Here is a 25,437-nt window from a genome sequence, read left to right on the forward strand (position 1 = left end):
GGCCTGTTGTGGCTGTGCATGCGCGACAAACCCCGATTTGATTGTCCCCTAACCGTCTACGTCATCGTTGGTGGCTTGGCAGGGTCTTTGGAGCATAGACCCCGGCCACAATCACGGATGCGCGCTTTAATAAATGCGCGTTGAAAACGCGATGGACGTCTGGCAATCAGGCAATTCGGTCACGCATCCCCCGCATACCTTCCAGCCACAGCCTTGCCGCGAACCCTTCCTTCTAAAAACTTCACCGGAACCTCGACTTCTACATCTCTCAACCAGTCGCCCATGCCTTTGGCGAAAGCGTCCAACCTGCTACTCCCGCTAACGCCTCTGCCCAACACCCCATAAACTACGAAATGTACCGCCATGATACCTCTGAACTCCACTCTTTCCATGAAAAAGCTGTCGCTCCAGCTTTCTCCGAACATTTCCTTGAGTTTAGGCATAGTAAGAAAGCTGCGGAGCCAGTCCCAACTCTCGGCGTACAGGTGCGATGACTCTGGGTAAGAGGAAGGTAGGCTTGTGGGTACGAAGAAGCCAATATTTGCGTTACCGCCTTTGTCACCTGACCGGGCGAGCACCACGTCTCCTAGTCGCGCACGCTTTGTTGAGCCGAAGGATGTAAGATCTACAGGACTCGCAGTCTCGTAGCTTTCCCGTCTCTCAATTTCTTCCGACTTTGGTGGCGGCGTAGTCGTCGACTTCCTTGTCTCACCAGATTCGAGAATGTTGATCGCAGTATTGAGCTTGTTTTGCGGCCAAATCGCTGGATAGAAGCTCAAGTACGGTTTCGGTATCGCTGTGCGATGATCCATAGTACTATGGAAGCCTGAGTAGTGCTGCATCGCAAAGTCTGCCAGTAGACTCGCTAGGCCCAGGTTCACGTTCGGATCGCCGCTCTCCGCGAAGATCCGACAATACGATGTACTTCTGAGCTGGCTCTTCGGGTTAGACTCTGGCATGCCTATGCGCTGGAATTCCAAGATGTCGAATCTGTCTAGTATCCCCTTCTGCTTCAGACCAAACTTGATCATGCGTTCCCAGAGATCAAATTTCTCAGCCGTGGCATACCCGGTTGCATTAACGACAATCTCAGATTGGTAGCCTGCTTGATAGAAGATTGCGAGCTTCGTAGTGGGTGGGGGTGGTCTGCCTTTGACGCCCCATAAACGAACTCTTTCTGATTGTTAGCGAGATTGCTCCTGCCAACATGAAATGTGAGTGAGATATGTTTGAGCGTACCTGTTCTTGCCTTCAGCTTTGACCTGAACCTCATCCAAGATAGCCTTGACATCGCTATTCAGATACACATTGCCCTGAAGCTCGTATAGAAACTGGCACTTGACAGTGTCTTCTGTAACAAAACCTTTCCTCGCTTCATGCTTCGTGATCACGCATGTTCCGTTCTTTTCGACTTCTGCGATACCGAAAGTGATGTCGTACAGGTCATCCAGCGGATACTCGTAGAATCCCGCAAAATTCGAGCCCGTTACGTACCCACTGCATTCAATGAGATGACCTGCTATCAGCGCTCCTGCAAGCGCGTCGAAGTCGGTGTCATGCCAAGAGTGCCAGTACCATGCAGCGCCGATAACGGGGCTGGCGTCCGCAACCCGACCAGCAATAATGATGTCTGCGCCTTCTTCGAGACCTTTGACGATTTCGCGAGCGCCGAGGTAGACGTTCGCACTGACGATCGGTTTGTCGGTTTTCAGGACATCAAGCGTGTGGTCCGCGATCGTTACCTCACTGTTGTCAGAATCTAGATGCGGCGGTAAACCTTTCTCTTTGATATCCTTCATCTCGTCCATTAGGTTGTCGCCAGACACGTACGCAACCTTCAGATCATATCCTTTGCTTACAACCTGTTCATCTCTCAGTCAACTAGCCCGTGTAGCGACTACATTGATGAGGCGAGACTCACGAGTTCATGCACCTTCTCGGCCAACCCCTTCGGATTGTGCGCACCACCATTGACAACGACTTTGATCCTCTTCTCATTCAATAAGTCGATCGTCTGCTCGATACCGTCCCAAGCTGTTTTCTCCCATCCAGGATGCTTGCCCGCTGCATGTGCCTGGGCGTTTTCCGCGATGTTGACCTCGGCGAGGTAGTCGCCTGTGATGAAGTCTGTGTCTCCTAGTTCTGCTTGATAGAGCATATGATATCCGGGATCCCCTTGCGTTCGTCAGACTGGTTTAGCATACGTAGCGCTGGTATCACCTTTGTAGCCTGAGCAGTTTGCTATCCTCACTGGACGGCGTCCGCGCTGCGCTGTCCATCTCGTGCTGTAGTCTGACGATGCCATATCTACTGTTTCAACAAAGATAGTCGAGAGAGGGCTTGTGGTGCAATCTTATGTGTATTCTGGGATTAGGTCGCTAACGCATGCGGATGCGCGTAAAGCAGACTTGCATTATCGCGATACAACCGCAACTTAAATCCACCCACCAGACTTCCAATTACAAACATTTCCACATCAGGCTGCTATGCCAACAGACCTGATCCTCTTCTTGCGTAACGTGTATCCAGATTGCGGGGTGATACCCCACCTTGTCGGGTAGATTGAGCTAGTCGACTTACTCGCCCGAGGGCCGAAAACGAATTGCCGTCCATCTACCATGATCGGCAATGCTTGAGTAAGACCGGTGACGATTGGGATGATGAAGCTGGTGCGCCGATTGGCGTTGCTTGCACCGTCGTACAAGGCCACCGAGGAGCTGAGTGGGTTGGGTGGGACTTGTTTCGGAGAGCGAAAGTGATAAAGCTCATGCTATCCGCGTCTCATAGCAACTCTCTCGGTTTTCTCAAGTCAAATTCAAAGCTCTAATACTGTTGGAAACGACGAACACTATGACGAACGGCCACACTAATGGCACGAATGGTAGCCACAAGGACTACTCTGTCCCTCGCGAGACGCAAAACATCTTCGAGAAGGGCATATTAAGCAATCCCCTCATCGCTCCCACGTTACCCACCGGTATCGCAGAATGCGCGAAGAAAGTTCAGTTCAAGGGCACCGATAAGCCCAGCATACCCATCAACTGGCGCTTCGCCGAAAGCATCTCGGCACTCAAGGGGCTAGAAGCTGCCATGATCAACGTCCTTTTGAAGAGGAAATACGGACTGGAACCCCAAGAAGCCGTCATTGATACGTAAGCCTTTATGTTCGAGTTCTATTACCAGGCATTGTTGCAATCGAGTAGCTAACGCGTGTCCGTGAAAAGCGACCACGCGCAACTCTTCTTCATGTCGATCTTACTGAACGTCATCGAACCCGATGGCGAGAACATCGAGTTCTTGACCAAACCATTCGCGAAGGGTTCGGACGCATACAATAGATATTTCAAGAACTGCGATTTGCATGATCTGAGTAGGACTCCGTATCGCGTAGCGGCTACGAACATCTACCAGTGCAAAGATGGAAGATACTTCCATCTCCATGGCTCCATGAATCCTGAACCCACGCAAGAGAGTGTCGGATTACCGCATAACATGGACATAGCTGAGTCGAAGGATCCATGGAAACCATACGAAGAGAAGCTAGCAGGTATCGAATCCGACGAGATGCAACGGTTGGCGTCGGATGTGTACAAGCAAGCTGGTACGATCTGCTGGACAACCGAAGAGTTTAAGAAAAGCGAGCATGGAAAAGCGAATGCCCATGTAGGCCTCTACGAAATCCACGATGTCAAGAATCAGAAACAGCCGGCGTGCTGGTGGCCAGATAGCTCGGAGACAGGTGTAAAGAGGCCACTCGCAGGTCTCAAAGTCGTCGACCTGACCCGCGTCATTGCTGCTCCAGCTCTAACCCGAGGCCTCGCCGAACTGGGTGCTTCGGTGATGCGAGTAACAGCTGAGCACGTTACCGACATGTCCATGTTACACGTCGATCTTAGCTGGGGAAAGTGGAACGCGCATCTGGATTTCCGGAAAGAAGAGGATAGAGAGAAGCTGCGCGCTCTGGTCCGAGAAGCCGATGTTGTAGTACAAGGTTATCGGCCTGGTGTGTTGGATAAATATGGCTTCTCGCCCGAAGGCCTACTAGACCTGACGAAGGATCGAGAGCGAGGTCTTATCGTTGTGCGGGAGAACTGTTATGGCTGGTATGGTCCTTGGTCGTATCGCAGCGGGTGGCAGCAAATCTCCGACGCGTGCTGTGGCGTATCGATGGAGTTTGGACGAGCCATGGGCAATGACGAGCCCGTCACACCTGTCTTTCCTAACAGCGACTTCTGCACTGGTACTTCTGGTGTCATCGCCGTCTTGAACGCGATAATTCGAAGGGGCGCTGAAGGTGGTTCTTACAAAGTCGATGTAAGTCAGCACCCCATTACGGGAGCGTACTGGATGCTAATGTTTACAGATCGCTTTGAACTACTATTCCCAATGGTTAGTAAACAGCGTCAGCACTTATCCCACAGACGTTTGGGAAGATGTCTGGACACGCAATGGACGCCAAGTTTTCCGCCATCACCACAACATGCAGTATACACTGCCGCTCTTCATGAAGATGCTATTCAAGAATTCGGGATCCGTGCTATTCAAGCCCGACTTCTTTGAGATGCGACATGCGGGCGCGATCGGCAAGGACATAAAGGGGGTCAAGCCGATCATCCAATACCCACAAGGAAATGTGAAGTTGGGGTACAATGTAGGGACGCGAGGAAATGGTGTCGATAAGCCGGCGTGGCCGAAGAATCTGATGACTGAGATTGTCGGGTAATGAGTCATCTTCTTATGGGCCAGACGATAGCCACAGCAGGACTAATTGTGGATGTGAGTTTGTTGACACATGTGACTCTGTTTTGTACAAGCGAAATCCCGAAATGCGGTAGGCGCAACGAGGGCTGAGATGCCAAAGTGAGAAAGCGCGCTAGTCATCACGTCCATGCGTCCTCACGTGCTCTTTTCCGGCAATCACCTCTCAAACTTGGCACCTTACGAGTCCATGATATCTTACATAAAACACAATGGAACAAGTCCGACGGATTTTCAATTTCTTGAACCTAGAGAAGTGCGTAAGAATTTGGATTAGTCAAAAGTAAGCACTATTGACTCATACATCCTCAACATAAATTGTTTCGTCTTCACTATAATCTCACCTGAAAGTACATCAGCTTACGTCACGACCCTCGAACCCTCTCTCAAGACCTTCCGATCAATACCGCCGATTCTTCATTCACTCCAACACAATTATGGATACCCTTCTCCACACACCTCGCCTAGCGCTCCTCCGCCTAACAGACGTTTCATACCCTTCCTCTCCACACGTCCGCCTCTTCCACGAGAACTGGTCAAACCTTGACATCACGGCATGGAGTCTGCACGGCCCCACACATTCCATGACCGAAAGCTACGAATGGATGAAAGAACAGTTGGGGCCTGCAACTGATAACATGTTCTATTCTGTGTTTGTCAAACCCGATACATCAAATTCAGCCTCTACCGGCGATGACGATACTGGGCTAGGCAAGCATATAGGCAGCGTAAGCCTACGTCTTCAACCTAGCGGCCCTTCTCTCCCAATCCCATCCACATCAACAACGACCACAATGAGGGCGCTAGGTTATGCCTTGTTTCCATCAGCGAGGGGCAAAGGATATGCGACAGAAGCCGGCCATGCGCTATTGAAGGCCTACATGGCTTTCGTATCCGCGTCTTCCTCATTTTCAGGCGCACAGGAAGATAACGACGGAAACGAGCGACAAAAAGGAAAGGCGTACATCGAGGCAGCAGTAGACGAGGAGAATCCTGGTAGCGTAAAGGTCTTGGAGAAACTTGGCTTCAAGAAACTGGGTTGGAAGCAGGAAGAGGAGAAAGTGTGGCTTAATGGCGCGTGGAGGGAACCTGGGTATTGGGTATATGGGATGTTTGTTTAGTGTGCAAGTATGAGAGAGCGCACGACTGAGGAAGGATGGAGAAGAGGTAGTAATACATAATCGAATACACAGCGCAGTGTGCAAACCGCTTGAAAAGTATATTTCTACAGGAAACCGGCTACATACTGCGTGTCTTACCACTCAGCGACTTCCCCCTGTTTGGGCAGTGTCGCCCGAACGACCTTGTCGCAGTTGAGCAAGCAAAGAGGGTCGAATGCCTTCTTGAGCTGCCTCATTGCATCCACAGTGGTTTGACCCACTTCGTGGGGTAGGTAGTCTCTCTTAACGAGACCGACGCCGTGCTCACCCGTGGCTGTACCTTCAAGTTCGATAGCGCGTTTGACCATTTCGTGGACGAGGTGGGAGGCTTTGTCGAAGTCCTGGTTGCGGTTGTATAGGATGATGGCTAGAATGATACGTAAGCGAAAGAGTCATAAGATGAGGATAAACGCATGAACCTACAGTGGAAGTTTCCGTCTCCAACGTGTCCTACGATACTGGCGAGTAGTCCACTCTGTCGAATCTTCTCCTTGGTCTCTTCGATGATTTGTGGCAACTTGGATATCGGGACGGCGACGTCTGTGGTCCAGACAGCCATGTCTGGGTTGCCCTCACCCTTGGCCATAACGCTCCAGAGTGCTTCCTTTCGCGCCTGCCATAGGTCCTCCTTCTCTTGTTCGGACTTGGCGAACTCGAAGCTTACGGATCCGGTCTTCTTGGCAAGACCTTGCACCTGGCTAATTTGTTCCTTGACGGAGCTCTGAGTGCCAGCAAACTTGAAGAAAAGCGTTGGGGCGTTCTTCCAGGTCTTCGAAGTCTGTCCAGCGTCATTTATACATTGCATTTGAACATCGTCGAGGATTTCAATGGCAGCGATGGGTACGCCGGCGCCAACGACTTTGAAGACGCAATCTGCTGCTGCGCGGATGGACGGAAACGCGCATACTGCTACACTGGTGTGTTGTGGTTTTACAATGACTTTGAGCGTAGCTTCTGTGACGAGGCCTAACGTGCCTTCGCTACCAATGAACATGCGCGTGAGGTCGTATCCAGCGGAAGACTTTCGCGGCCGTTGTCGCGTCTTGATGACAGTTCCATCAGCCAGGACTACGGTGAGTGATACGACCCAGTCCTTCATTGTGCCATAACGATACGCGTTGGTGCCAGAGCATCCTGTCCCGACCATGCCACCGATCATTGCGCCTGGACCTGGGTCGGGAGGGAAGAAAAGACCTTCTTTCGACAGCTCTTCGTTCAGGAGTTCCCAGCCCACTGCTGGTTGAACCACGACGTCCATATCGCCCTTGTGTAGCTTTATAATCTTGTCCATGCGGCTAAAGTCGATGCATATGCCACCCTTTGTTGCTGCGAAGTGACCCTCTAAACTTGTGCCTCCGCTATACGGAGTGACTGGTATTTTGCGTTCATGGCAGACCTTCATGATCGCGCTAACTTCCTGTGTGCTGCCTGGCTTCACGACGCAGAATGGCACATCGCCTGGTTGAGAGGGATGCGAAGACCACGATGATCCGCTGTGCGATTCTAGGTCGTTGGGATCCAGTGTAAGATTCTCCTTTCCGACAATGTCGCGGAAGTCTGTCCATGCTGCTTCCATGTTCGCCTCTGAAATATTGTGCTTGGGAGGATTGAAGGTCTCGAGCGGTGCGGTAGAGCTCATGTCTGGGGTCGGAGGAATCATCTGGCCATAGTAATAGCCGATGCTTGCGGTCATAAGACATGCTACTCAACTGTTAGTATGCGCGACAACTGGGGTGTATGAACTGTTGGTACCAAACACAGTCGCAAAGAATTGTCCTCTTGCCGTTCTTTGCTGTAAAGATTGAATCTGGATCTGCTCGGCCTTCTCTTTCTGCACACGCTCGTAGATACTCTCATTGAGTTGCAGGTAGAATGGCTTCTCGTCCTCCCTGCCCATCGGTTTTCTTTCACTCGCCCATCGCCTCTGCGTTATTCTTCCGACTCCCGCACCAGCTCCGCATGTCCGCCATAGCGCTGCTCCCGTTGCGCCTCGTACGGCGAATGAGCCCCGTGGCAGGCTTCGTAGAGGCATTGCGACTACAATTGACGGTAACTCATGTCGTAGGCGTCGATGCGACAAAAGCGGGGAAAGCTTTGCATGTGAGCTGAACGATGATGATGCGCGGGTAAATCCCGGACTTAAGAGACCGCCAAGAGTTCTGTATGCACGTCGCAACCAGTGATGAGCATTCCCTGTGGTTGTGGAGAGGCGTTCATGCACAATTCACAAGTACGCAATTACTGGCAGATATCGCGACATCGGGACAAGTCGGAAAAGATGCGTCAACATGTGTAAGCCTTCCAAATTACGACATTGCGAACGAAAGCAAGCGTCACGTGTGGTAGATGAAGATTCGATAAGATAGAATGCATTTGAGAAGCTCGATGGCCGATACCAGAGCGTGTTGTACCGAAAGCAAACCCAGTCACCGTACCCAAATTCTCGCAACGCCGCCAGACACTGAGTGCCGGTCTTGAGGAAGTTACCCAGAGCGTTCCCAACGCCTGTGCATATCCAAGTGATGAGAATATAAGAAATGGTAGAAAGCAATGATCAAAGCAGGTCTCTGCCAATGCGCCCAAAGGTAGAATGCTAAGTCTCTGAAGATGCTCGCAAGATGTATAGCATAAGCATGAGAGGAGCATGTATCATGAAAAAGGCCGTAATCCTAAACCAAACGCCATGCTAAAAACACGAAAGAATATATGCAAGAAAAAATGGGGTATAGGGATGAGATGCAAAACCAATCTGCTCAAGTGTCGGGCCAAGTGAGAGGGGTGTGTAAGGCATCGGGGTTAGAGGTAGTGGAGTGGCACCTAAGGCGACTGCTTACACGGCTAGGTTGGCCACACCTGCTGCGTGTGTCTGTGGCGGTGCATGCGGCCTACTTTCCAGACATGCGTAGCAGTCGAGTCTTGAGCCAGATTACGAAACGCTGCCACGTACCCTTCGCGGCTCGGCTTTTGGTGACTTTGGGCGTAGAGGAAAAGGCGGCTGCTTTCTCAGGATCGACAGTTGCCACAAGCTTTGGCAGTGAGTTGGAGTGCGCCTCACGGTGGTCTGAATATTGGCGTCCACCCACTGAAGGGCGCCCGGCTATCGAAGGTCGTGGTGTCTTTTCATAGTCGGTGGATACAGTGCGCGTGCGGTTAATCTCTGATCGGTCGAGCGTCTCTGACTTGCGACGTTGGTGGTCCTCTTTCTTCTGCTGCTTGCGGTAGTCGCGTTCCTGCTGCTTGTGTGCCACCTTCTCATACTTTCGCTCCTTGGCTCGCTGCTCCTCCTCGAACTTCTGTCGCGCAGCACGAATGGAGGCAGCTCTCGAGGCTGGGTCTACGGGGGAGTCGCGGCCGCCGCGGATAAAGCGATAGGTCTGATCGAAGGAAGTACGCGAACTGGGCGAGGTGGTGTCGATGGACTTGAGCGTGTCACCACGCGCCCTGGGTTGGGCGACTGGAGAGGTGAGCGAGACGGACGACTGGGAGTAGCTGCCAGCAAGGCGGGTGGACGAGTTGTTGGTGTGGATGCGTAGGGATGTTCCCTGTGCCGAGGAGATGGAACCGGATCTGCGCGCGGGTTCATACGCGTTTTGTCTTAAGCGGAACTCATCGTCCGACATGATATCATCGCCCTCGTGCTCGCTCCCGAGAATTGATGGCGGCGATGAGTGGGCTATTGGCGGTGTGAAGGGCTGCGGAGTCTGGCGGATGGCAGGCAGGGGCGTCGGCCGCTGCAGACCAGACGACGACGAGAACTGCGAGGTGTTGGAGGTGGAGCGGTTGTGTCGGTGGCGGCCGTTGACGGGCGAAAAAGTAACATCAGATATGGACCGTGAGTAGGCGCCATATTCAGATATACCCAGACCGGTGAGGTCGTTCTCGGCAGCAGGGCGTGACAGATCGAGCCCGCTGGTCTCCTTGGACGAGAGCTTGCGCAGGTAGGGCTTGATCTTGAGCTGGTGGGAGGAAGTCGCAGACGGCATAGGGCGTTGTGTCTCTATCCAGGACTCTTCGTAGACCTTGGGCGTGTCCGAACGGTTAAAGGTAACGACGTCGTAGTCAGCAACGGGGCTTAGAGGGCGCGAACTCGACACAGCGGAGGCGGAGTAGCCTCGTTTGTGCAGACGCGCATGCCGGTTCGACATGTTAGAAGGAGTGCTCAAGCGTGTTATCGGCGCATGTCAGAGAGTAATAGGCCAGAAGAGATCAGCGGTGGGTGGTTGTTGCACGCAATCGCATCACCAAGCCAACGTGCGACCTATAGGACTGGCGGCAATCTTCCGATCGTTCCGCGGCTGTCGAGCGCGCCAAAAGATGGTGACGAAAAGACTGTGTCAACTCGTGGGCGCGCGGCCCGCTGCTGATGATCCGGGGCAGTTCCAAGCTCAATGACGGCCGATGGCGTACTCAGCAGACAAGACGGCGGTTTCCTAGTCGGCAGACGTTTCCTTGGTTGCTGGGACTGGTCCGACTAGGGGGTGCTGCACGCTGCGAACGCTCAGTCCAAGGCGGCCCCAGCTCTAAGCGCCTAGACGGCTAGGCGGTAGGTGAGTAGGTGAGAGAGATTGACGTTGCCGCGAGTGATAAGAGGAGCATCACCACTCGAGACGGAGACGCAGACGCCCACGGCGATTGAGGACGCGGGGTGCTTATATGCGCTGGTAGATGCAGCATGGCGGAGGGAGGAGAGGAGACCGGCTGAAGCGGAGTCGCCGCCTGCTTGGAACGAGATAGCAATACGACTGGCTGGGAGAGCCTCACCGCTCGTGAGCCACGGAATAGAGTGCTACCGTGCCGTCCGACGATATGTCTCAGGACTTGCTGTACATGCTCCGTCTCGCTCCTCTTTCGCCCCGCCCGCGGGCCCGTCGCGCAGCAACACTGCGCAATCTGGTGGCACAGCAGGTCAGGACGCGCAGCACTTCATCACGAGAGGCCGCGAGTCGAGTCGAGACGTGGAGAAGCAAGCTGCAAAGCTGAAGCTGACCTAGATTCGCACGACTCAGCCATACAAGTGCTCTGCCCATCGCGGAATTGGCTGATATCTCACGATACTCCGCTTACCCCGCCTTGTCCCAAAATACTAAACCTGGTCCTAGCCCCAAGCCACACCAGACATTAAAGGCTGTTATCTCAACGCCGCATGACGAGGAGAAGGCCTGGCCCACAAAAGCCATCAAGTACCTCCTCACGTGTGCGCTATTTCACCGCGGTCCGCCTGAAACATCCTGGGATGAAACACCTCTTCTACCCCACACTCTCGTCCAACCATCTCCCCTCCAAGACTTTCGATCGATACCATGCGTGTACCATTCCTCGGTTTCGAGAATCAAGTATGTACGACAAGACTCATGCAAAGTGATTCATCTGGCCGGCCTTGGATCAACAGCATTTACCTGGGACCTTGGAATCTTCACGCTACGCATATCGAGAGCCACTACGCGTCCCACCATCAACAATGTATCAAGTTGAATAGACGTCTCCTTGTAGGATACGAGTATGAGTAAAGACTTCTTATGCCCTATCAAATTCATGTCAAAGTGCTGGTGCAATGCATTCTTGATAACCCTCTTTTCTTAGTTGTATCACAACGCGATGCGCTAACATAGGACGCGGTGCCACAATATTGGACGCGTTTCGAGCATCGAGAAGATGACGAATGTGCTCGAGAGTAGTCAGCATCTGAATTGGTTTAGGCTCATCGAAAAATTTGTATTCGATAGTGCTGCAAGGCAGGTTATGGCTTTACCCGACGAAGAGGCGTTGGACATGACAGTAGAAACACATGGTGGTAAGGATTTGTGAGCATGCACATGGAAGTAGAAGCAACATAGTGCAGTCCTTTGTGTGCAGTGTTGCTATTTTCTGGCAGGGCTAGTTTGCTGTCAGGGTGAGAGAAAGTCGCGTTGCTAGGCCATGACTAAGGCCCACCCTGACGTCGAGCACGGGTCGCAACTTCCCTACCAACATCAAAAACATCTCAGCACCATCTTCATCCACCACGCGCGTCCCATGGAGTTATAACCATCCCAACAAGCCACCGACCGCATCCATCACTTTTAGACTCCTCGAGTGATCGCGACCATGTCGTCCAATAAGCGGGGCAACATTTTCGACCAGGGGAGGCCCGAAAACCCCTACGAAGATCGCGATGATGTCGCGGATGTGCCCCAGAAGGCGACGGCAGCACAGCTGGCAGCCCGCAAGTAAGTCACCCTCACCAGTCATGACTTGGAGTCTATCCCAGACTGCTCTAGTCACGACGCGCTTTGTCCGTCGCGTGCTGACTATTTGTCCCCCAGAATCAAGACCGCGAAAGCCCGACGACCAGCAGGCGCCACCTCCGTGAGTACCCCAACCACAACACTACTCTCCCTATCGCACTCTCGACGGCTGCGCAAGCATGTCGACCGACCGCCACACCCCGAAAGGGCGACGCGAGTTGCAACGCAGGATGCAGGCCTTTGCTAACGCACGCGCTCATCAGGGTCTATCACAGAGCGCAAACTTCGGCGCACCACAACAAAACGCCTTTGGCTTCGGTGCCTCAACGTCCGCCCCTACGAACAACGGCGCAAACGGTTTCGGCGGCAACAATGCCTTCGGCGGCGGCGCGACTAACAGCTTCCCACCCGCCCAGTCCGCTGCCCCGAGCAACAACTTCGCTGCCTCGTCCTTTCCAGCGTTCGGAGGAAGCAACCAGGGCACAGGCTTCAACCCCACACCACCCTCGGCGGCGGGCTTCAACTTCACAGCTGGAGGTGCAAACCCTTTCGCGACGGCCAACTCGGGATCCGCGACCAATGGCAGCACGCCTGCGCCCGCGTTCGGAGGATCGTCCATTTTTGGCAACAATGACCAGGCGCAGAGCAATCCCTTTGGCGGCCTAGGCCAAAACAATACCACAAGCGCAGCCTCATCAGGCGGCATGTTCGGTGCTACCAGTTCAGCTCCCACAGGCGGTATGTTTGGGGCGTCCAGCGCTGCGCCTACTGGAGGCATGTTTGGAACATCGAGTGCGGCACCATCATCAGGAGGCATGTTCGGTACATCCACCGCCGCTTCTTCCGGCGGTATGTTTGGTACATCCAGCGCTGCGACCTCGGGTGGTATGTTTGGTACATCGAGTGCTGCCCCCGGTGGCATGTTTGGCACCACCAGCGGCGCCCCAAATGCTACGAGCACCGCCGCTCCCGCATCCACACCCTTCACATTCGGTGCCGCAGCGACGACAGCCTCGAACACCACGAGTACGCCGGCGACAAGCGGTATCTTCAGCGGATTTGGCAACTCAACACAATCAACGGCGCCTTCACAACCAAGCACGTTCGGTGGCTTTGGTGCCAATGCGCAGAAGGAAGATGCTCCCAAGCAGGCGGCTGTGCCCCAAAACAACATGTTTGGTGGCTTCGGTTCCAACGCACAAAAGACGGAGGGTACCTCGGAAACGCCGAAGCAGAACAACTTCTTTGGAGGCTTGGGTACGAGCGCGCAAGGCACGCCAAATGCGACGGCGACGGCGACCGCTCCTGTCTCGAATCTGTTCAACTTCGGCGCAAATGCGCAGAAGTCTGACAGCACGACGTCAAGCGCACCTCCAACAAACCTCTTTGGATCTGCTCCTTCCAGCAATCCGTTCGCAAACCTCCCGACCGCCGAAAACAAGTCTTCTGGGGCAGCTGCACCAACAAGCATGTTCAGCAGCCTCAAGAAACCTGAAGAGTCTGGCAGCAGCCTTCCTGCCGATACCCCCAAGTCCAACCCGTTTGCGGCACTTCCCAAGCCAGCCGACACACCTACCACTACAGGAAGCAGTTCAGGTTTCAGCATATTTGGTGCCAATAAGGATACGGGCGCAGCAACAGTGAAGGCTCCCGAAGCACCAAAGTCAAGTCTATTCCAGCCGTTCTCCACACCACAGCCAGCGAAGACAACCGACGTGGAGAAGTCTCAAGGTGGCATGTTCACTGCTGCTCAACCCAAAACTAGCTCTGGCCTCTTCTCCCAAACGTTCCAGCCCGAGAGCAACAACTCCAGCAATTTGTTCCAAAAGCCACAGTCAAGCTTTCCCCCTTCATCGACCTCAGTATCAGAAACACCCAAGGCTGCACCTGAGGCTTCCAATCCCTTTGCCTCTTTGCCCAAACCTTCGACAGATCGTCCCAACTTGTTCAGCGCTTCAAAGGAACCCTCGCAATCCTCCCCTGCGCCGGCCACATCGATCTTCAACGGTACTACCTCTGAGTCGACTAGAGAATCGCAGGCACCAGAAATGCCCAAGGTTCCCAAGGTGCACGTTCCCAAAGATTGGGCTGTACCAGGTGCCGTTCGCGCGCAGAGCAGCGATGGTCTACTGAAGCAGATATCCGATCTGACCGCTCAACTGCAAATGTTGAACGAAAAGTACCGACAACAGCTGAGCAACCTTCCTCCCACGGCAGACTGGTCAAGCGTGTCGCTTTGGCACTACCAGCATGCGGTCGACATTAAGAAGAAGATCGACAACGTGAAGAAGCAACGTGCAGCCGGACGAGGTATCACCGGCAATGAATCAAGCCTATCCACCAAGCGCAAGGTCAACGATGATAGCCACGAAGTCCGTGATCCATCCCCTTCCAAGCGAGCTCGTGCCACAGAAGCATCTGCTGGTCCGACTCCCCAGCTCTCGGCTTCTACACCGAAGCTCAGTGCCCCAGCCACGGCGACATCAAACATGTTTGCCAAGGCGATCGGAAACAAGCCCTCTACACCTGCGCCAGCTTCATCGGCAAGCCTGTTCGCTCCAAAGACAGCTGAAAAGCCCGCCACCGAGCCCTCGCAACCAGCTGCATCGACTACCGGTTTCGGTTTTAAGCCCTCAATTCCCGCTACTAACGGTGCAGAAACTGCGGCAGCCTCGTCTGGCTTCAAGCCAAGCTTCGGTGCTTCCTCCACTAGTACATCAGGCTCTACTGGCTTCAAGCCGAACTTTGGCAGTGCTCCGGCAGGCGGCTTCATGGCTCAGTTCACCAAGACCGCAAAGACTTACGAGGAGCTTGCCGCAGAACGCAAGAAGAAGGCTATGGATGAGGACTACGACTCGGACGATGAGACCAAAGAGGAGTGGTCTGCCAGGTACGACAAGGCTGAGGCTGAGCGTCTCGCCAAGGAGAAGGAGATTGCTGCCTCGACTAAATTTGTGTTACCTGGTAGTACTTCTGGGAGTACTTCACCCAAGGAAAATCCGTTCACTGGGCTTTTGAAGCCTAAGAGCGGAGTTTCCACTCCCAAAGCTCCCAGCCCGGCGCCGTCTACAGGCAGTCAATCGATTTTCAACGCCTCCAACTCGCAAGCATCATCCCCAAATATCTTCGGCCACCTATCAGGTCCGTCCTCCAGCAACCAGGAAGAGTCGGATGACGACGACGGCGAACAACAAGACAATACTGATTCAGTAGAGCCGCCTTCGCCTCCGAAGCGCTCGGTCGATGTATCGGAGACCGAATCTGACGATACTCAGCAGCACAAGCAGCAGGAGTCAAGTTCTAAGGGCAGCTTGTTTTCAAGGATCACCAGGGACAACGATTCCGAGGCAGAGAAGGAGAACAGCGGCGCCTCCTCTCTGTTCGGGCAGAGTAACGGTACTACAACTCCTTCCAACAAACCCTTCCAGTTCTTCGATTTCGGTGCTGCATCAAAGACCGCGCCGCCGAAGACCGACACGTTCGCCGGCGATCAGACTTTCAAGGCGGGTACTCCGATCAAGTTCGGCGGAGCTCCTGCTACTGAGAAGAAGGACGCTGCACCCAAATTCAGCTTCCAGCCTGCTACACCTGGTGCTGGCGAGTTCTCCACAACGCCGGCGAAACCACCACCCAGCTCGATCTTCAATTTCGCCCCGTCCACAGGTGGATCTTCGCTTTTCGCTCCATCAGGCGGCAACTCTGTGACATCGTCTGTATTCTCTTCGCGCGCAAACACGCCTCTCTCTGAAGCTGGCGATACCAGTGCCGCGTCTGCAGCAGAAGATGACGAAGACGGCGGTAAGCAAGAACAGATTGACTTGACCAAGTTGACTGAGGATGAGCTCAACACTTACGACATTGTCTTCCACACCGAAGTCGTACTCGCCAAGCACCAGGAGGGAGAAAAGGGCTGGACGAACATCGCAAAGGGCCCGCTCTGGATCCTCAAGGACAAGCAGACGGGCAAGTGCTCTGTGCGAGTGCGCATCCCGAGCGGTGCCACCCCAGTCAACTACCAGATACTACCAGCGCTGCCTGCCACTGTCACTGGCGGTAGCAAGAAGATGGTCATGGCGACCAAGCCTGCCAAGGAAGGCGGACTCCAGTCTGTTCTTTACGCAGTCAAGACGCCTGAGATTGCACAGGAACTCGCAGCGAAGTACACAGAGTGCGTACCTAAATCGCAGTAAACGGCCTTGTCCATGTCGACATCCATACCCATTCTACGAACCGCGGGTTGAGCATCTAGCTCATCACCTTTGACCACGGATTCGATCACTTTGTTTGCATTGATTTGTTCACCATACTCCTTTTTCCGTTAGCACCTCCATACACGTGTACCTATACATTTCCACAAGATTGGCCACATTGTTTGTTTTTCCCCAGCGACTACCTTCTCCATTCCCCCTTTACTTCGGGCTTGTTGGAACATCATCACAGAGAGATGAGCATTGCATAGTAATGGCGTTGGTGGCAAGGAGCCCCTCTTGATTTGTTTTTGATGCGAAGCGACGATGGATGGAAAAATGGGATCTTGATCTTCATGTAGTATACTATGAGCCTTCTTCCTTAATATGCATAAGCGCATTAGTCGCGCTATCTTCCGGACACAATTTCGAGACGTTCACGTGCGTGACTACTTTTGCTCGAACGTCATCTTGCGTATGCGTCTGTAGGCTCAACAAACGGCTGATGTTAGCTACACCTGCTTGTAGTTTACGCATTGGTGCAACATAGGCACGTGAACATCACAAACGTGTTCCCCGCCAGGACCAACCTGCTGCATGAGCTTTCCATGGCAGTTTCTAATGTAATAATGCTAATGATCTGTGTCTCGAAGGCCTAATGTGCAGTCTCCACGTCGGCATGCACATCCCCGCTGCCGCTCTTCTTCTGAGAAGTAGTCGATGCTCATGCACGTAGCGCACTCTTTAAGCCCAGGTACATGGAATAAGCATACTCCGATGCCTGCAGAGGTAGAGGTATGAATTCAGTATACGTCTCACATACACTCCGTACAGCGAGCAATTACCGAAGGCAGGCCGAACTCTAGACCTGTTCGGTTTTTTCCCTTGAATAAGGTGCTATATCCTCGATGTCTTGCGGAGCTGGGGCGAGGGTCAGGTCGATTGTATCCTCAGTGGCGCGTGAGGTTGGAGTTGCAGAGGCTAACGTGGATGAGGCCCCGCTTGCCTAGTATTATTGTGGGCGGGCACTGGTAGAGAGAAATTCTTACATTCTGCTGCTCACTCGACATCCGCATCTTAAACAAGAAAAGAAAGCAAACAGGTGTCACAATCTAGATTCGTGTAAAAAAAGTCGTCAAGATTCTAAGGTACCTAGGTAATGTAGTCTTGCGTATACCGATGATACTTTATACGTCATGCTCAACCAGTAAGCAAGCACTATCATATTGAACCAACACATCCTCCTCATTTCTGTATCTGTGCCGCAATAACCCCAATTCGACTTCCCTTCTGAATCCAGTCTTCTACTGCCACTTACCTCCATTGCCTGCGCAAGCTTTAATAAACACATGCACAGCGACAGCCCTCACATCCAAGTTCAACAGCATCGATAGAGTTCCACATACCACCATGTCTACACCACAACCCCACTCACTCCCTGACAAAAGCGTACGTAAAACAACGGGTCATCACCACCGGCTAGACTAATCCCATCTCAAGGTTATCGACAGCTTCGAACCAGGCCTTACAGGCCCATCTGAGCATACAGGTACGCTCAGAGAGTTCTTCGCAACGATGAAGCGCCCGGCAGATCTCAAGTGTTTCCGCCAAATAGGCTGTGACGGCATCTGCAGGACCATTCGTTGGGTGCCTGGACCGGATGACGAGCCAACTGGCATGGAGGTCTATGGTGCACAGCCCATGTCACCGCTTTTGCTGAAAGAGTACCTTGATCGACACGACTGGAGTCAAGCGAATGAGGATCGCTTCCGTGGTGTTGATGGCAGGAGTACGCCGAAAAAGTAAGCATGGCGTAGAGCATGCTTTGTGGATCGAACAAGTCGAGGCTGACACCTTGTCTAGACAATGGTTCGATCCACTCCCGGGCGTTTTACCCCCTTCAAGTACTAAAAACGAGCGAATAGCAGAGAGAGATCGTTTCAACGAGGAACGAAGGACCCTCGAAGAGAAGATAGCAAAAGGAGAGGTGAAGGCAGAGGATTCGGGGCCAGCTTGCGGGGCCGTGCGAAGCAATTATGATCTGAGTCCACGGTAGTGATTACCCCCTCAGTCACTGGAAGAGTACTGCGAGTGTGTTGCATACGTCGATGATCTGAAAAATGCCTTGATTCGGGCCTGCTTTGCGAAAGTGGGTATATACTCGGGACCAAAACAAATTACTTACAGCCAATCTTCCCCTCTCCTCCAAAGAAATGGCTCATATTACTCCAAGACCCTACTCTCTCCATTCTTCATACCTTGAAAGTGCACATCTTCAAAGACATCCCCATCTTGTGCTCTCGCTTCTTTCAACGCATCTTCCACTGTCCACACCTTTCGGCGGAGGAACCAACTTATCAGGCCTCCTCCCTTCTTCACTTCGTCGTGTGTTGCAACCCAATACTTCGCTCGAAGTATGCGTTGTGCGAGAATGCCGTTCTTCGCTCCCAGGTTGAGCTGCTGGGCAGAGGATATAGAGACGTCGTGGAGGCCGTGTAGGAAAGCGAGGGTATGTAGTGGTGGGTCGGCTGTGGCGATTGGGCTGAGGGCTTCGTGGGGGATGCCGTGTGGTGTGTAGATTACACATTCCGCTTCTTCGCCGTTGAGATTAGACGATAGTTCTTCCGCTCCGTCGCCGTTTATACTGAGTGTAGAGAGACGCTTCTTAGGCGTAGCTGTCGACAAGAAGGGATGCGTGGCGAAGGTTATTAGGAGCGCAGAGTGGAGGTAGAGAGAGTCTCCAGACGCTGTGAGACGCGATATGCTGAGCCATGAGGGGAGCGGCGAGAGACTATAGTCGTGCCAGTCGGAGTGGTCGGCGAAGGTGGGTGTTGTTATTACGGTGCGGAAGTGGTTCCAGGAGGATATGAGGTTGGCTGCTTGCTGCGATGCTTGTCAGCCGAAAGTAGGCTTAATCATGTCGTGCGAGAACATACCTCTGTCGCGAGCACAGTCACATCACGATGAACCTCTAAAAGCGTTTCCTTATGGCAATGGTCGGTGAATTCATGGCTAATAGCCACACAGTCCACATAACTCTCCTCATCCACCTCTTCGACCTTCCTCTTTTTGCTTCTTCCTCTGCCTAGTCGCAACCCTCCAGCCATTATTTCGACCTGTCGTGCCAACTCCTCTACCTCAGCAATACTTTTGACAGCACTCTCCGTCGCGTGGAACTGCTGACTGAACCATTTTGCGACATCGCTCTGCCCACCAACGAACCACGGGTCTATCAAGACATTGTAGTATACCCGGCTCCCGTGTTTGACGGCGTTTGCTGGACGCGGTATCTGAAGAAGCCAAGACGAGTCGGCGTTTAGGTGGTGGAGGATGGGCCGGCGCGTTGCGAGCGCGCGAACGACGGCGTCGCGAATCTCGAGGTGGAGTTGTGAAGACGGCTCGTCCATGTTTCGGATGTGTGGTGGTATGTTCGCGCTGATTCTACGGTTGCGCTAGATGGACGCGCCGGGTTCGCGCACTTCAGGGCGACATCTGGCGCGTCGAGACGGTGACGATGCGACGAAAGGGCGCTAGTGGAGGCTGGGGAAATCGTGGCGATGACGCACGGGCGACATTCCATCGTCACAAGTTCAGCCTTGCAACACCCAGACAGTCACGATAAGTCATCTCACGACTGCTTTTGTATTTGCATCAACGCTTGCACTGGGCTGTTCTGATCTCGGAGCGACGATATGATCATATGCACGCAGCCACAAGGATGACTCCTCGATCGGATAAATCTTCGTCGCCAATCAACTTTACCATAACCTTCACGCCATCATCCAAGATATGAAGGCTTTGTCTCCATCAGAACGACTAAGCAAGCCGAGTGTTCCTATTTGTTGCTCAGATGTAGCATCTCACGCTCGGTATAACGACCACAGCTGGTTGCATCAACAGGGACTTACGGACTACGATTTCGACGACATGCCTAGCTCTGTTACATGTCCGTGATCGAAGACACGAAAGGACATCCACCTGAAATAACGTTTTCGCAGTCTGTGGGAGACTTCCACCTGAGATTATCATCTCTATCACTTGATGGAAAGCTGTAGGTATCATCTGTGCCATTGGTATTGGGTTTGTAGGAGACGGAGAGAACGGAGGTGAGTAAGAACGATTACTGACCAATAGGTGCAGCTAAATGCCGCAGAGGAAATATTTGTCGCTTCTGCCAGTCATGCTAAACGTTTGTCTCGCTCGACGGCGTTCAGAACACTATCTTTCCTACTTTCTACCATAAAAACTACTTTACAGAAGTATTCTACTGACGTCTCTCCATCCTTCTGTCTATCTTGATCGCTGAAGAGAGTCTCGACTCAAGCCGCCAGCTAGTGTCTTTCTTACCTCTCTCGTCCACTTGTTGTGTCCCGCGTACTCTGTCTAGACTTGCCGTTCAGCCGATAAACTTCAGTGAATATTGGCTACACCCTAGCATATGCAAGTCTTTGAGACGACCGATGACAACGAGCAGTGTTCATCCAGGCCATCGCCTGCAGTCATCCCGCTCTGTCGACTAGCCGAGAAAATCTCTCAACATGAAAGCTTGCTTGGTTGAGCAAGTTTTAAGCGATGTCGGCGCCAAACGTCTGTCATTCGTCTCATACATAGATATGCGGCGTCAAGCGCAGTGTCTTATCGCAGGGTTCCATGGAAGCCATCACGCGCGCATTTCACGATGCATATTCGTGGGTTGACGATGTGAAAGAAATGTTCCCGCGCTGTGATACGAGATAGACTATCGATTGCGCGGGAAGACTGCCGAATGCGGCAACGTCGCTGGTAACACGAGTACGGGGTTGCATAGATTGATTAGACGTGCATAAGCGCGATGTTGGCTCTTTTGCGCCAGCCTGTGCTAGCATGTGAGGAATGTTGTATGTGTGTAGTATTTGTTGACGTCATTGGATACTTGGAGGGTTGGGCTTGCTTGATGCTAGTGTTGCGAGTGCTTCAACGCCGCCCATAGCACACTCACGAAGAAAGATGAGCAAACACTTTTGAAGGAGTGACAAAAGTTGGTCATAAATGCTGTCTACTACTACTAAACTCGTACCCGTCGTAACCATTCTATACCAGTTGTTCGTTCAATATAAACAGTTGAAGAAGGAAACCCAAACGCGTGAAAACCGTGATAAAGCAGAACTAGAACGCTGGAGCTGTGCAAGGCGAGGGAATGAGGTCCCCCAATACAGAAGAGCTACAGCAATTGTTCTGCAGTCAAAACACCTAGGCCGCCCAAAATCTTTGCTTGATAGGTGAAGAGAATCTGCTCAAGCTACCCGAGTAGCTTAGTAGTGGGGGTAGGCGACGTAGCCGGTGGGCTGGGGGGTCACCTTCGAGGACGAAGGAGTGTTCACGGGGTAGTGGGCCGCCGAGCTTGAAGGGGTGGCAGCCGGGTACTCCTTAGTGGATGAGGAGGGGGTGGCAGCTGGGTACTCCTTGGTGGAAGAGGAAGGAGTGGCAACTGGGTAGCCCTTAGTGGAGGAAGAGGGGGTAGCAGCCGGGTATTCCTTGGTGGATGACGAAGGAGTAGGGTATGCGGTGGGGTAGGCCTTGGAAGAGGAGGGAGTGTGGATCGGGTAGGGTGCGGAAGAAGCACTGTAGTGGATCGAGCTACCGGAGGAAGGGTAGGGAGGCTTGACCTCAGAGGAAGGCTTAGGACCAACGGGGTAGGGCTTGGTGGAAGCTGAAGGCTTGGGGCCGACTGGGTAAGGCTTTCCAGAAGACGATGGCTTAGGAGCCTCCGAGTAGTGCTCCGCAGGAGTGGATGGCTTCATACCCTCGGGGTAGGCAGAAGGGGCTGGGCCGGGAGTGTAAGCTCCACCGACAGTGACGGTCTTAGTCTCGACTACGTGCTCGGTCTTGGTGACAGTGACCTGGGCAGGGCACTGAGGAGCGGGAGGGATTCCAGCAGGGTAAGTTGGCTTAGGGGCCTCAGGAGTACCAGCGGGGTGAGTCTCGGCTGGGTAGGTAGGCTTGGGGGCCTCAGGGGTGCCTGCTGGGTATGTTGGCTTGGGAGCCTCAGGAGTACCTGCTGGGTACGTGGGCTTGGGAGCCTCGGGAGTTCCAGCAGGGTAAGTGGGCTGGTGGGCCGAAGGAGTCTCAGCTGGGTAAACGGGCATGTCAGGTGTGGGCTTCGAGCCGTGGATGGTCGATGTCACAGTGACAGTGGAGTAGGTTGGGGTCAAGTAGGTTGAGTAGATGACACTGGAGTGCTCTCCGTGGCCAACTGAGGTGCTGCATGGCACCCAAGCTGTGTGGGTGGAGGTGAGCGTGGTCGTGATGTCGGAGTGGGGGTACTCAACAGCCGATGAAGGCTTGGGAGTAGGCTTGACGTAACCAGTTCCGTAGGAAGAGGCGTGGTAGACGGGGGTGGAGGCACTGTAGGCTGGGTGGGACGCGCTGTAGACAGGCTTGGAGGCACTGTAGATGGGAGTTGAAGCGTGGTAGACCGGAGAGCTCTCGGCGGGCTTGGAAGCACTGTAGACGGGAACAGAAGCGCTGTAGACCGGAGTGGAGGCGTGGTATGCTGACGAGCTCACTGCAGGAGTCGACGCGCTGTAGATTGGAGTGGAAGCGTGGTATACCGATGAGCTTGCGGCAGGAGTGGAGGCACTGTAGGCGGCAGGGGTAGATGCCTTGTAGACCGACGAGCTCTCAGCGGGCTTGGAAGCGCTGTAGATTGGAGTAGACGCGCTGTAGACTGGAGTCGAAGCATGGTAGACCGATGAGCTTGCGGCAGGAGTGGATGCCTCGTAGACTGGTGTGCTGGCTGGGTAGTGGACCTCAGAGCTGGGCGTGGACGCCTCGTACGGCTTGGAGGAGGGAGTTGGTGCAGGCTGATATCCAGTGGGGACAACCGCTGAGTAGCCGTATTGAGGCATGGCCAAGGCCGAGCCGACGAGGGTAGCAGCAACGTAAGAGTAACGCATCTTGATGGTATTGCTGATTTGAGTCCTAGGTGATTGATCTGGAAGTTGTCGAGATGGAATTAAGTATTAGAAGGCTTTTGTGGTGACACTGTAGCGAGTGTTGGTGTAGGAAAATTGTAGGAAAGCGAAGGTGATGGTTGGTGGATGGATATGATAGTTGAGATGGAACAGAAGTTATATACCGTAGTCCCCAGAGTCTATACACTTCCATAATGGCTGACGTCGATGCCGTCCCCACTTTGTCAACACGAAGTAACATCTCGCCATGTGAAGGGCTCCGCTCTACGTACGAGCTGTCGATAGCGTGAGCAGCCTGACAGTAGCATCAGCGAAAAAAGCCGCAGGGGTTGAGCGAGTAGAGGCACAGCCCTACCGCACAGTAATGCCGGCGCTGCCGGGATGAGCGACCGTTGTGGACTATATTTGCATCACGCTTTGACCTTATAGGGACTAGTGTGCGGCTGTCATCCACTCACGGCGCCCGGAGCGCGTATCGCCTCATCCTCATCTCAGTCCAGCCCATCGTCCGTCAGACCTCAACAACAGCCGTTCGCGACTTTCGCGCATTCGGAGACACTCCCATTGTTGCTACGCTACCCACGTTCCGCTCCCAAAGATAGCCGGCCACGTTCCTGAAGATCCACCAGGGCCGTAGCCTCGGGCGACCCACGAGCCGGAGCCTGAATTTTCCAGATGTCTACTTCCAGCCACCGTGGAGGCTATACCCAATCGGGTCTTTGATAACAGACCCTCGGTAACTCGGATGAGTATTGTATTATCGCCTTTCCTCATTGCGCAGTCAATACTTCCTTACTCCATCGCCAGCGACGCCACATGTGCTGACTTGCAGTTTACGAGATGTCGGCTTTACCCTCCGGGGTAATCTACGCGGGAAACAAGCAATGCGCTGATGGTCCGTGGCGTCCGACCTGACATGAACGTTGCACCGCTGACCCAAGCCTCTATGCATATGAGCATCGTCCGTTATGGTCACTAGCGAATGCGGCAGAAAACGTTCTGTGCCGCGTCCCATGAAGCTATGTGACTGAACCTGCAGTACTCTGCGCGAGCAGAGCCATGGGCGCACTAACACGAGATGCAAGCGTTGGGTTGGGCGAATGCTTTCCCTCTCCACCGCGCTACTCGTATTTTCCAATCGACAGCCACTAGGATCACTACCTCTAGGAATGCACCGGGCTATTAGGAAGGCTCGGCTATATAGCATATCAGCCACATACATCACACCTCTGGATTCGTGCTGGTTGTGCCCGCGATTCGACTTGCCTCCGCAGTTTGTTGAATCTGGTCAAAGCTTATTTCTCTCAAGCTTCTCACAGATCATAGCAAGCGGAGCACAATCACGATTTCGGCACTTCTATTACCAGAACATTCGAATGCGCCGGCGGATCTTGTCTGGCGCCTAAGTGAAGCCGTATAGGCCGTTCGCGAACTCGGTCGCTGCCACAAACGTTTGACTCCGTCGTCACATCTGTCATGGCAGCGATCGCAAATTCATAGTAATTCTTTGACCAAGGCGTGGAATACTTTTTCAGCGAAACAGCGAATGTGTACAGGCAGCCACATGTATCCCTACCGATAATAGACGAGACCGCACAAACCGGATATCCATACCAGCGCGCCATCACTGAATGCGCAAGTGGGACGTGTTCTGGGCGCAATGTTCGTCATGGCGTGGGTAGAATGTCGTGATCATTATCAACCCAGCGCACTATCATGTGATGTTCATGCTGATACGAGCATCAGCATGGTCATCCCACCAAAGAATGCCATTAATAGCATCGGATGGCGGTCCAGCCACACTAGAATATGGCTCCAGATCCAGGTCTTGGTACTGTTCAGCGCATAGTAACAAGACTGATGGTGTCCAGCTTCCAGGAAGGGACTTCAGCCAGACTGTCACCGCACTAGAATAGGAATGCGATACAGGTATCGTACGATCTGCGCTATCATCATCATCAGGTACAGCGAAGTTTTGGATTACTGGCTTTTGTGATCAGGAGCTGAGGAGATGAATTGGATTCGCAATTTGGCACTATTAAGACTTGGGCTGCTAGCGATGACGATGGGCCCGGTACCCCCGCGAGAGGCAGAAGCAACAGCCTGAGGCTACAATACACTCGCTAATTTCGAGGAAATAGTCACTGCAATCTCA

At 53.2% G+C, this 25,437-nt stretch overlaps 9 protein-coding genes across 9 annotated transcripts; 4 read left to right on the forward strand and 5 right to left on the reverse strand.

Moving 5' to 3' along the window:
* Positions 1-161: 161 nt before the first annotated feature.
* BKA58DRAFT_101310 (uncharacterized protein) lies at positions 162-2,459 on the reverse strand. The gene is made up of 4 exons (XM_046163734.1): positions 2,221-2,459; positions 1,922-2,175; positions 1,240-1,862; positions 162-1,173 (listed from the first exon to the last, which is right to left on the reverse strand). The coding sequence occupies exons 1-4, from the start codon at positions 2,303-2,305 to the stop codon at positions 180-182; spliced, it is 1,956 nt and encodes a 651-aa protein (XP_046029523.1). The 5' UTR covers positions 2,306-2,459; the 3' UTR covers positions 162-179.
* BKA58DRAFT_452886 (CoA-transferase family III domain-containing protein) lies at positions 2,363-4,723 on the forward strand (the record flags this gene model as incomplete). The annotated part of the gene is made up of 3 exons (XM_046174437.1): positions 2,363-3,152; positions 3,225-4,314; positions 4,364-4,723. The coding sequence occupies exons 1-3, from the start codon at positions 2,851-2,853 to the stop codon at positions 4,721-4,723; spliced, it is 1,752 nt and encodes a 583-aa protein (XP_046029524.1). The 5' UTR covers positions 2,363-2,850.
* A 188-nt stretch (positions 4,724-4,911) lies between these two features.
* On the forward strand, positions 4,912-5,963 carry BKA58DRAFT_377825 (GNAT domain-containing protein). The gene is made up of 2 exons (XM_046169644.1): positions 4,912-5,041; positions 5,110-5,963. The coding sequence occupies exon 2, from the start codon at positions 5,196-5,198 to the stop codon at positions 5,877-5,879; it is 684 nt and encodes a 227-aa protein (XP_046029525.1). The 5' UTR covers positions 4,912-5,041; positions 5,110-5,195; the 3' UTR covers positions 5,880-5,963.
* On the reverse strand, positions 5,964-8,088 carry BKA58DRAFT_332849 (D-lactate dehydrogenase mitochondrial precursor). The gene is made up of 3 exons (XM_046168191.1): positions 7,671-8,088; positions 6,342-7,619; positions 5,964-6,285 (listed from the first exon to the last, which is right to left on the reverse strand). Exons 1-3 carry the CDS (start codon positions 7,948-7,950, stop codon positions 6,014-6,016), a joined length of 1,830 nt encoding a protein of 609 aa, XP_046029526.1. The 5' UTR covers positions 7,951-8,088; the 3' UTR covers positions 5,964-6,013.
* Positions 8,089-8,684: 596 nt separating this feature from the next.
* On the reverse strand, positions 8,685-10,172 carry BKA58DRAFT_101326 (uncharacterized protein). Its single transcript, XM_046163735.1, has one exon. The coding sequence runs from the start codon at positions 10,061-10,063 to the stop codon at positions 8,804-8,806; it is 1,260 nt and encodes a 419-aa protein (XP_046029527.1). The 5' UTR covers positions 10,064-10,172; the 3' UTR covers positions 8,685-8,803.
* Positions 10,173-12,002: 1,830 nt separating this feature from the next.
* Positions 12,003-16,332, forward strand: BKA58DRAFT_409123 (uncharacterized protein; the record flags this gene model as incomplete). Its single annotated transcript, XM_046172127.1, has 14 exons — positions 12,003-12,124; positions 12,221-12,263; positions 12,406-12,755; positions 12,789-12,880; positions 12,917-13,064; positions 13,101-13,354; positions 13,394-13,502; positions 13,548-13,682; positions 13,734-13,782; positions 13,822-14,004; positions 14,035-14,149; positions 14,189-14,244; positions 14,281-15,387; positions 15,421-16,332. The coding sequence occupies 14 exons, from the start codon at positions 12,003-12,005 to the stop codon at positions 16,330-16,332; spliced, it is 3,675 nt and encodes a 1,224-aa protein (XP_046029528.1).
* Positions 16,333-17,392: 1,060 nt separating this feature from the next.
* Positions 17,393-18,469, forward strand: BKA58DRAFT_101502 (uncharacterized protein). Its single transcript, XM_046163739.1, has 4 exons — positions 17,393-17,431; positions 17,693-17,778; positions 17,830-18,131; positions 18,193-18,469. Exons 2-4 carry the CDS (start codon positions 17,740-17,742, stop codon positions 18,383-18,385), a joined length of 534 nt encoding a protein of 177 aa, XP_046029529.1. The 5' UTR covers positions 17,393-17,431; positions 17,693-17,739; the 3' UTR covers positions 18,386-18,469.
* On the reverse strand, positions 18,469-19,917 carry BKA58DRAFT_101370 (uncharacterized protein). The gene is made up of 2 exons (XM_046163736.1): positions 19,266-19,917; positions 18,469-19,212 (listed from the first exon to the last, which is right to left on the reverse strand). The coding sequence occupies exons 1-2, from the start codon at positions 19,734-19,736 to the stop codon at positions 18,553-18,555; spliced, it is 1,131 nt and encodes a 376-aa protein (XP_046029530.1). The 5' UTR covers positions 19,737-19,917; the 3' UTR covers positions 18,469-18,552.
* Positions 19,918-21,407: 1,490 nt separating this feature from the next.
* On the reverse strand, positions 21,408-23,576 carry BKA58DRAFT_101375 (uncharacterized protein). The gene is made up of 2 exons (XM_046163737.1): positions 22,449-23,576; positions 21,408-21,770 (listed from the first exon to the last, which is right to left on the reverse strand). Exons 1-2 carry the CDS (start codon positions 23,262-23,264, stop codon positions 21,621-21,623), a joined length of 966 nt encoding a protein of 321 aa, XP_046029531.1. The 5' UTR covers positions 23,265-23,576; the 3' UTR covers positions 21,408-21,620.
* Positions 23,577-25,437: the final 1,861 nt, after the last annotated feature.

This window comes from Alternaria rosae, assembly GCF_020736505.1.
Source record: "Alternaria rosae strain MPI-PUGE-AT-0040 chromosome Unknown BKA58scaffold_2, whole genome shotgun sequence".
Taxonomy (NCBI): domain Eukaryota; kingdom Fungi; phylum Ascomycota; class Dothideomycetes; order Pleosporales; family Pleosporaceae; genus Alternaria; species Alternaria rosae.

Bases quoted from the DNA above. Each gene is read 5' to 3' on its own strand.
- BKA58DRAFT_101310 (XM_046163734.1), bottom strand. From the start codon at position 2,305: ATGGCATCGTCAGACTACAGCACGAGATGGACAGCGCAGCGCGGACGC. The intron at 2,176-2,220 runs GTGATACCAGCG...GACGAACGCAAG, and splicing joins AAACTGCTCAGGCTACAAAG to GGGATCCCGGATATCATATG. The intron at 1,174-1,239 runs GTACGCTCAAAC...ACAATCAGAAAG, and splicing joins AAAGCTGAAGGCAAGAACAG to AGTTCGTTTATGGGGCGTCA.
- BKA58DRAFT_377825 (XM_046169644.1), top strand. From the start codon at position 5,196: ATGGATACCCTTCTCCACACACCTCGCCTAGCGCTCCTCCGCCTAACA.
- BKA58DRAFT_332849 (XM_046168191.1), bottom strand. From the start codon at position 7,950: ATGCCTCTACGAAGCCTGCCACGGGGCTCATTCGCCGTACGAGGCGCA. The intron at 7,620-7,670 runs GTACCAACAGTT...ACAGTTGAGTAG, and splicing joins ATTCTTTGCGACTGTGTTTG to CATGTCTTATGACCGCAAGC. The intron at 6,286-6,341 runs GTAGGTTCATGC...GTATCATTCTAG, and splicing joins TGGAGACGGAAACTTCCACT to CCATCATCCTATACAACCGC.
- BKA58DRAFT_101326 (XM_046163735.1), bottom strand. From the start codon at position 10,063: ATGTCGAACCGGCATGCGCGTCTGCACAAACGAGGCTACTCCGCCTCC.
- BKA58DRAFT_101502 (XM_046163739.1), top strand. From the start codon at position 17,740: ATGTCTACACCACAACCCCACTCACTCCCTGACAAAAGC. The intron at 17,779-17,829 runs GTACGTAAAACA...TCCCATCTCAAG, and splicing joins ACTCACTCCCTGACAAAAGC to GTTATCGACAGCTTCGAACC. The intron at 18,132-18,192 runs GTAAGCATGGCG...CACCTTGTCTAG, and splicing joins GGCAGGAGTACGCCGAAAAA to ACAATGGTTCGATCCACTCC.
- BKA58DRAFT_101370 (XM_046163736.1), bottom strand. From the start codon at position 19,736: ATGGACGAGCCGTCTTCACAACTCCACCTCGAGATTCGCGACGCCGTC. The intron at 19,213-19,265 runs GTATGTTCTCGC...CAAGCATCGCAG, and splicing joins TGACTGTGCTCGCGACAGAG to CAAGCAGCCAACCTCATATC.
- BKA58DRAFT_101375 (XM_046163737.1), bottom strand. From the start codon at position 23,264: ATGCGTTACTCTTACGTTGCTGCTACCCTCGTCGGCTCGGCCTTGGCC. The intron at 21,771-22,448 runs GTTTACCCAGCT...TCTTCCACCAAG, and splicing joins AGCCCACACCTGACATGCCC to GAGTACCCAGCTGCCACCCC.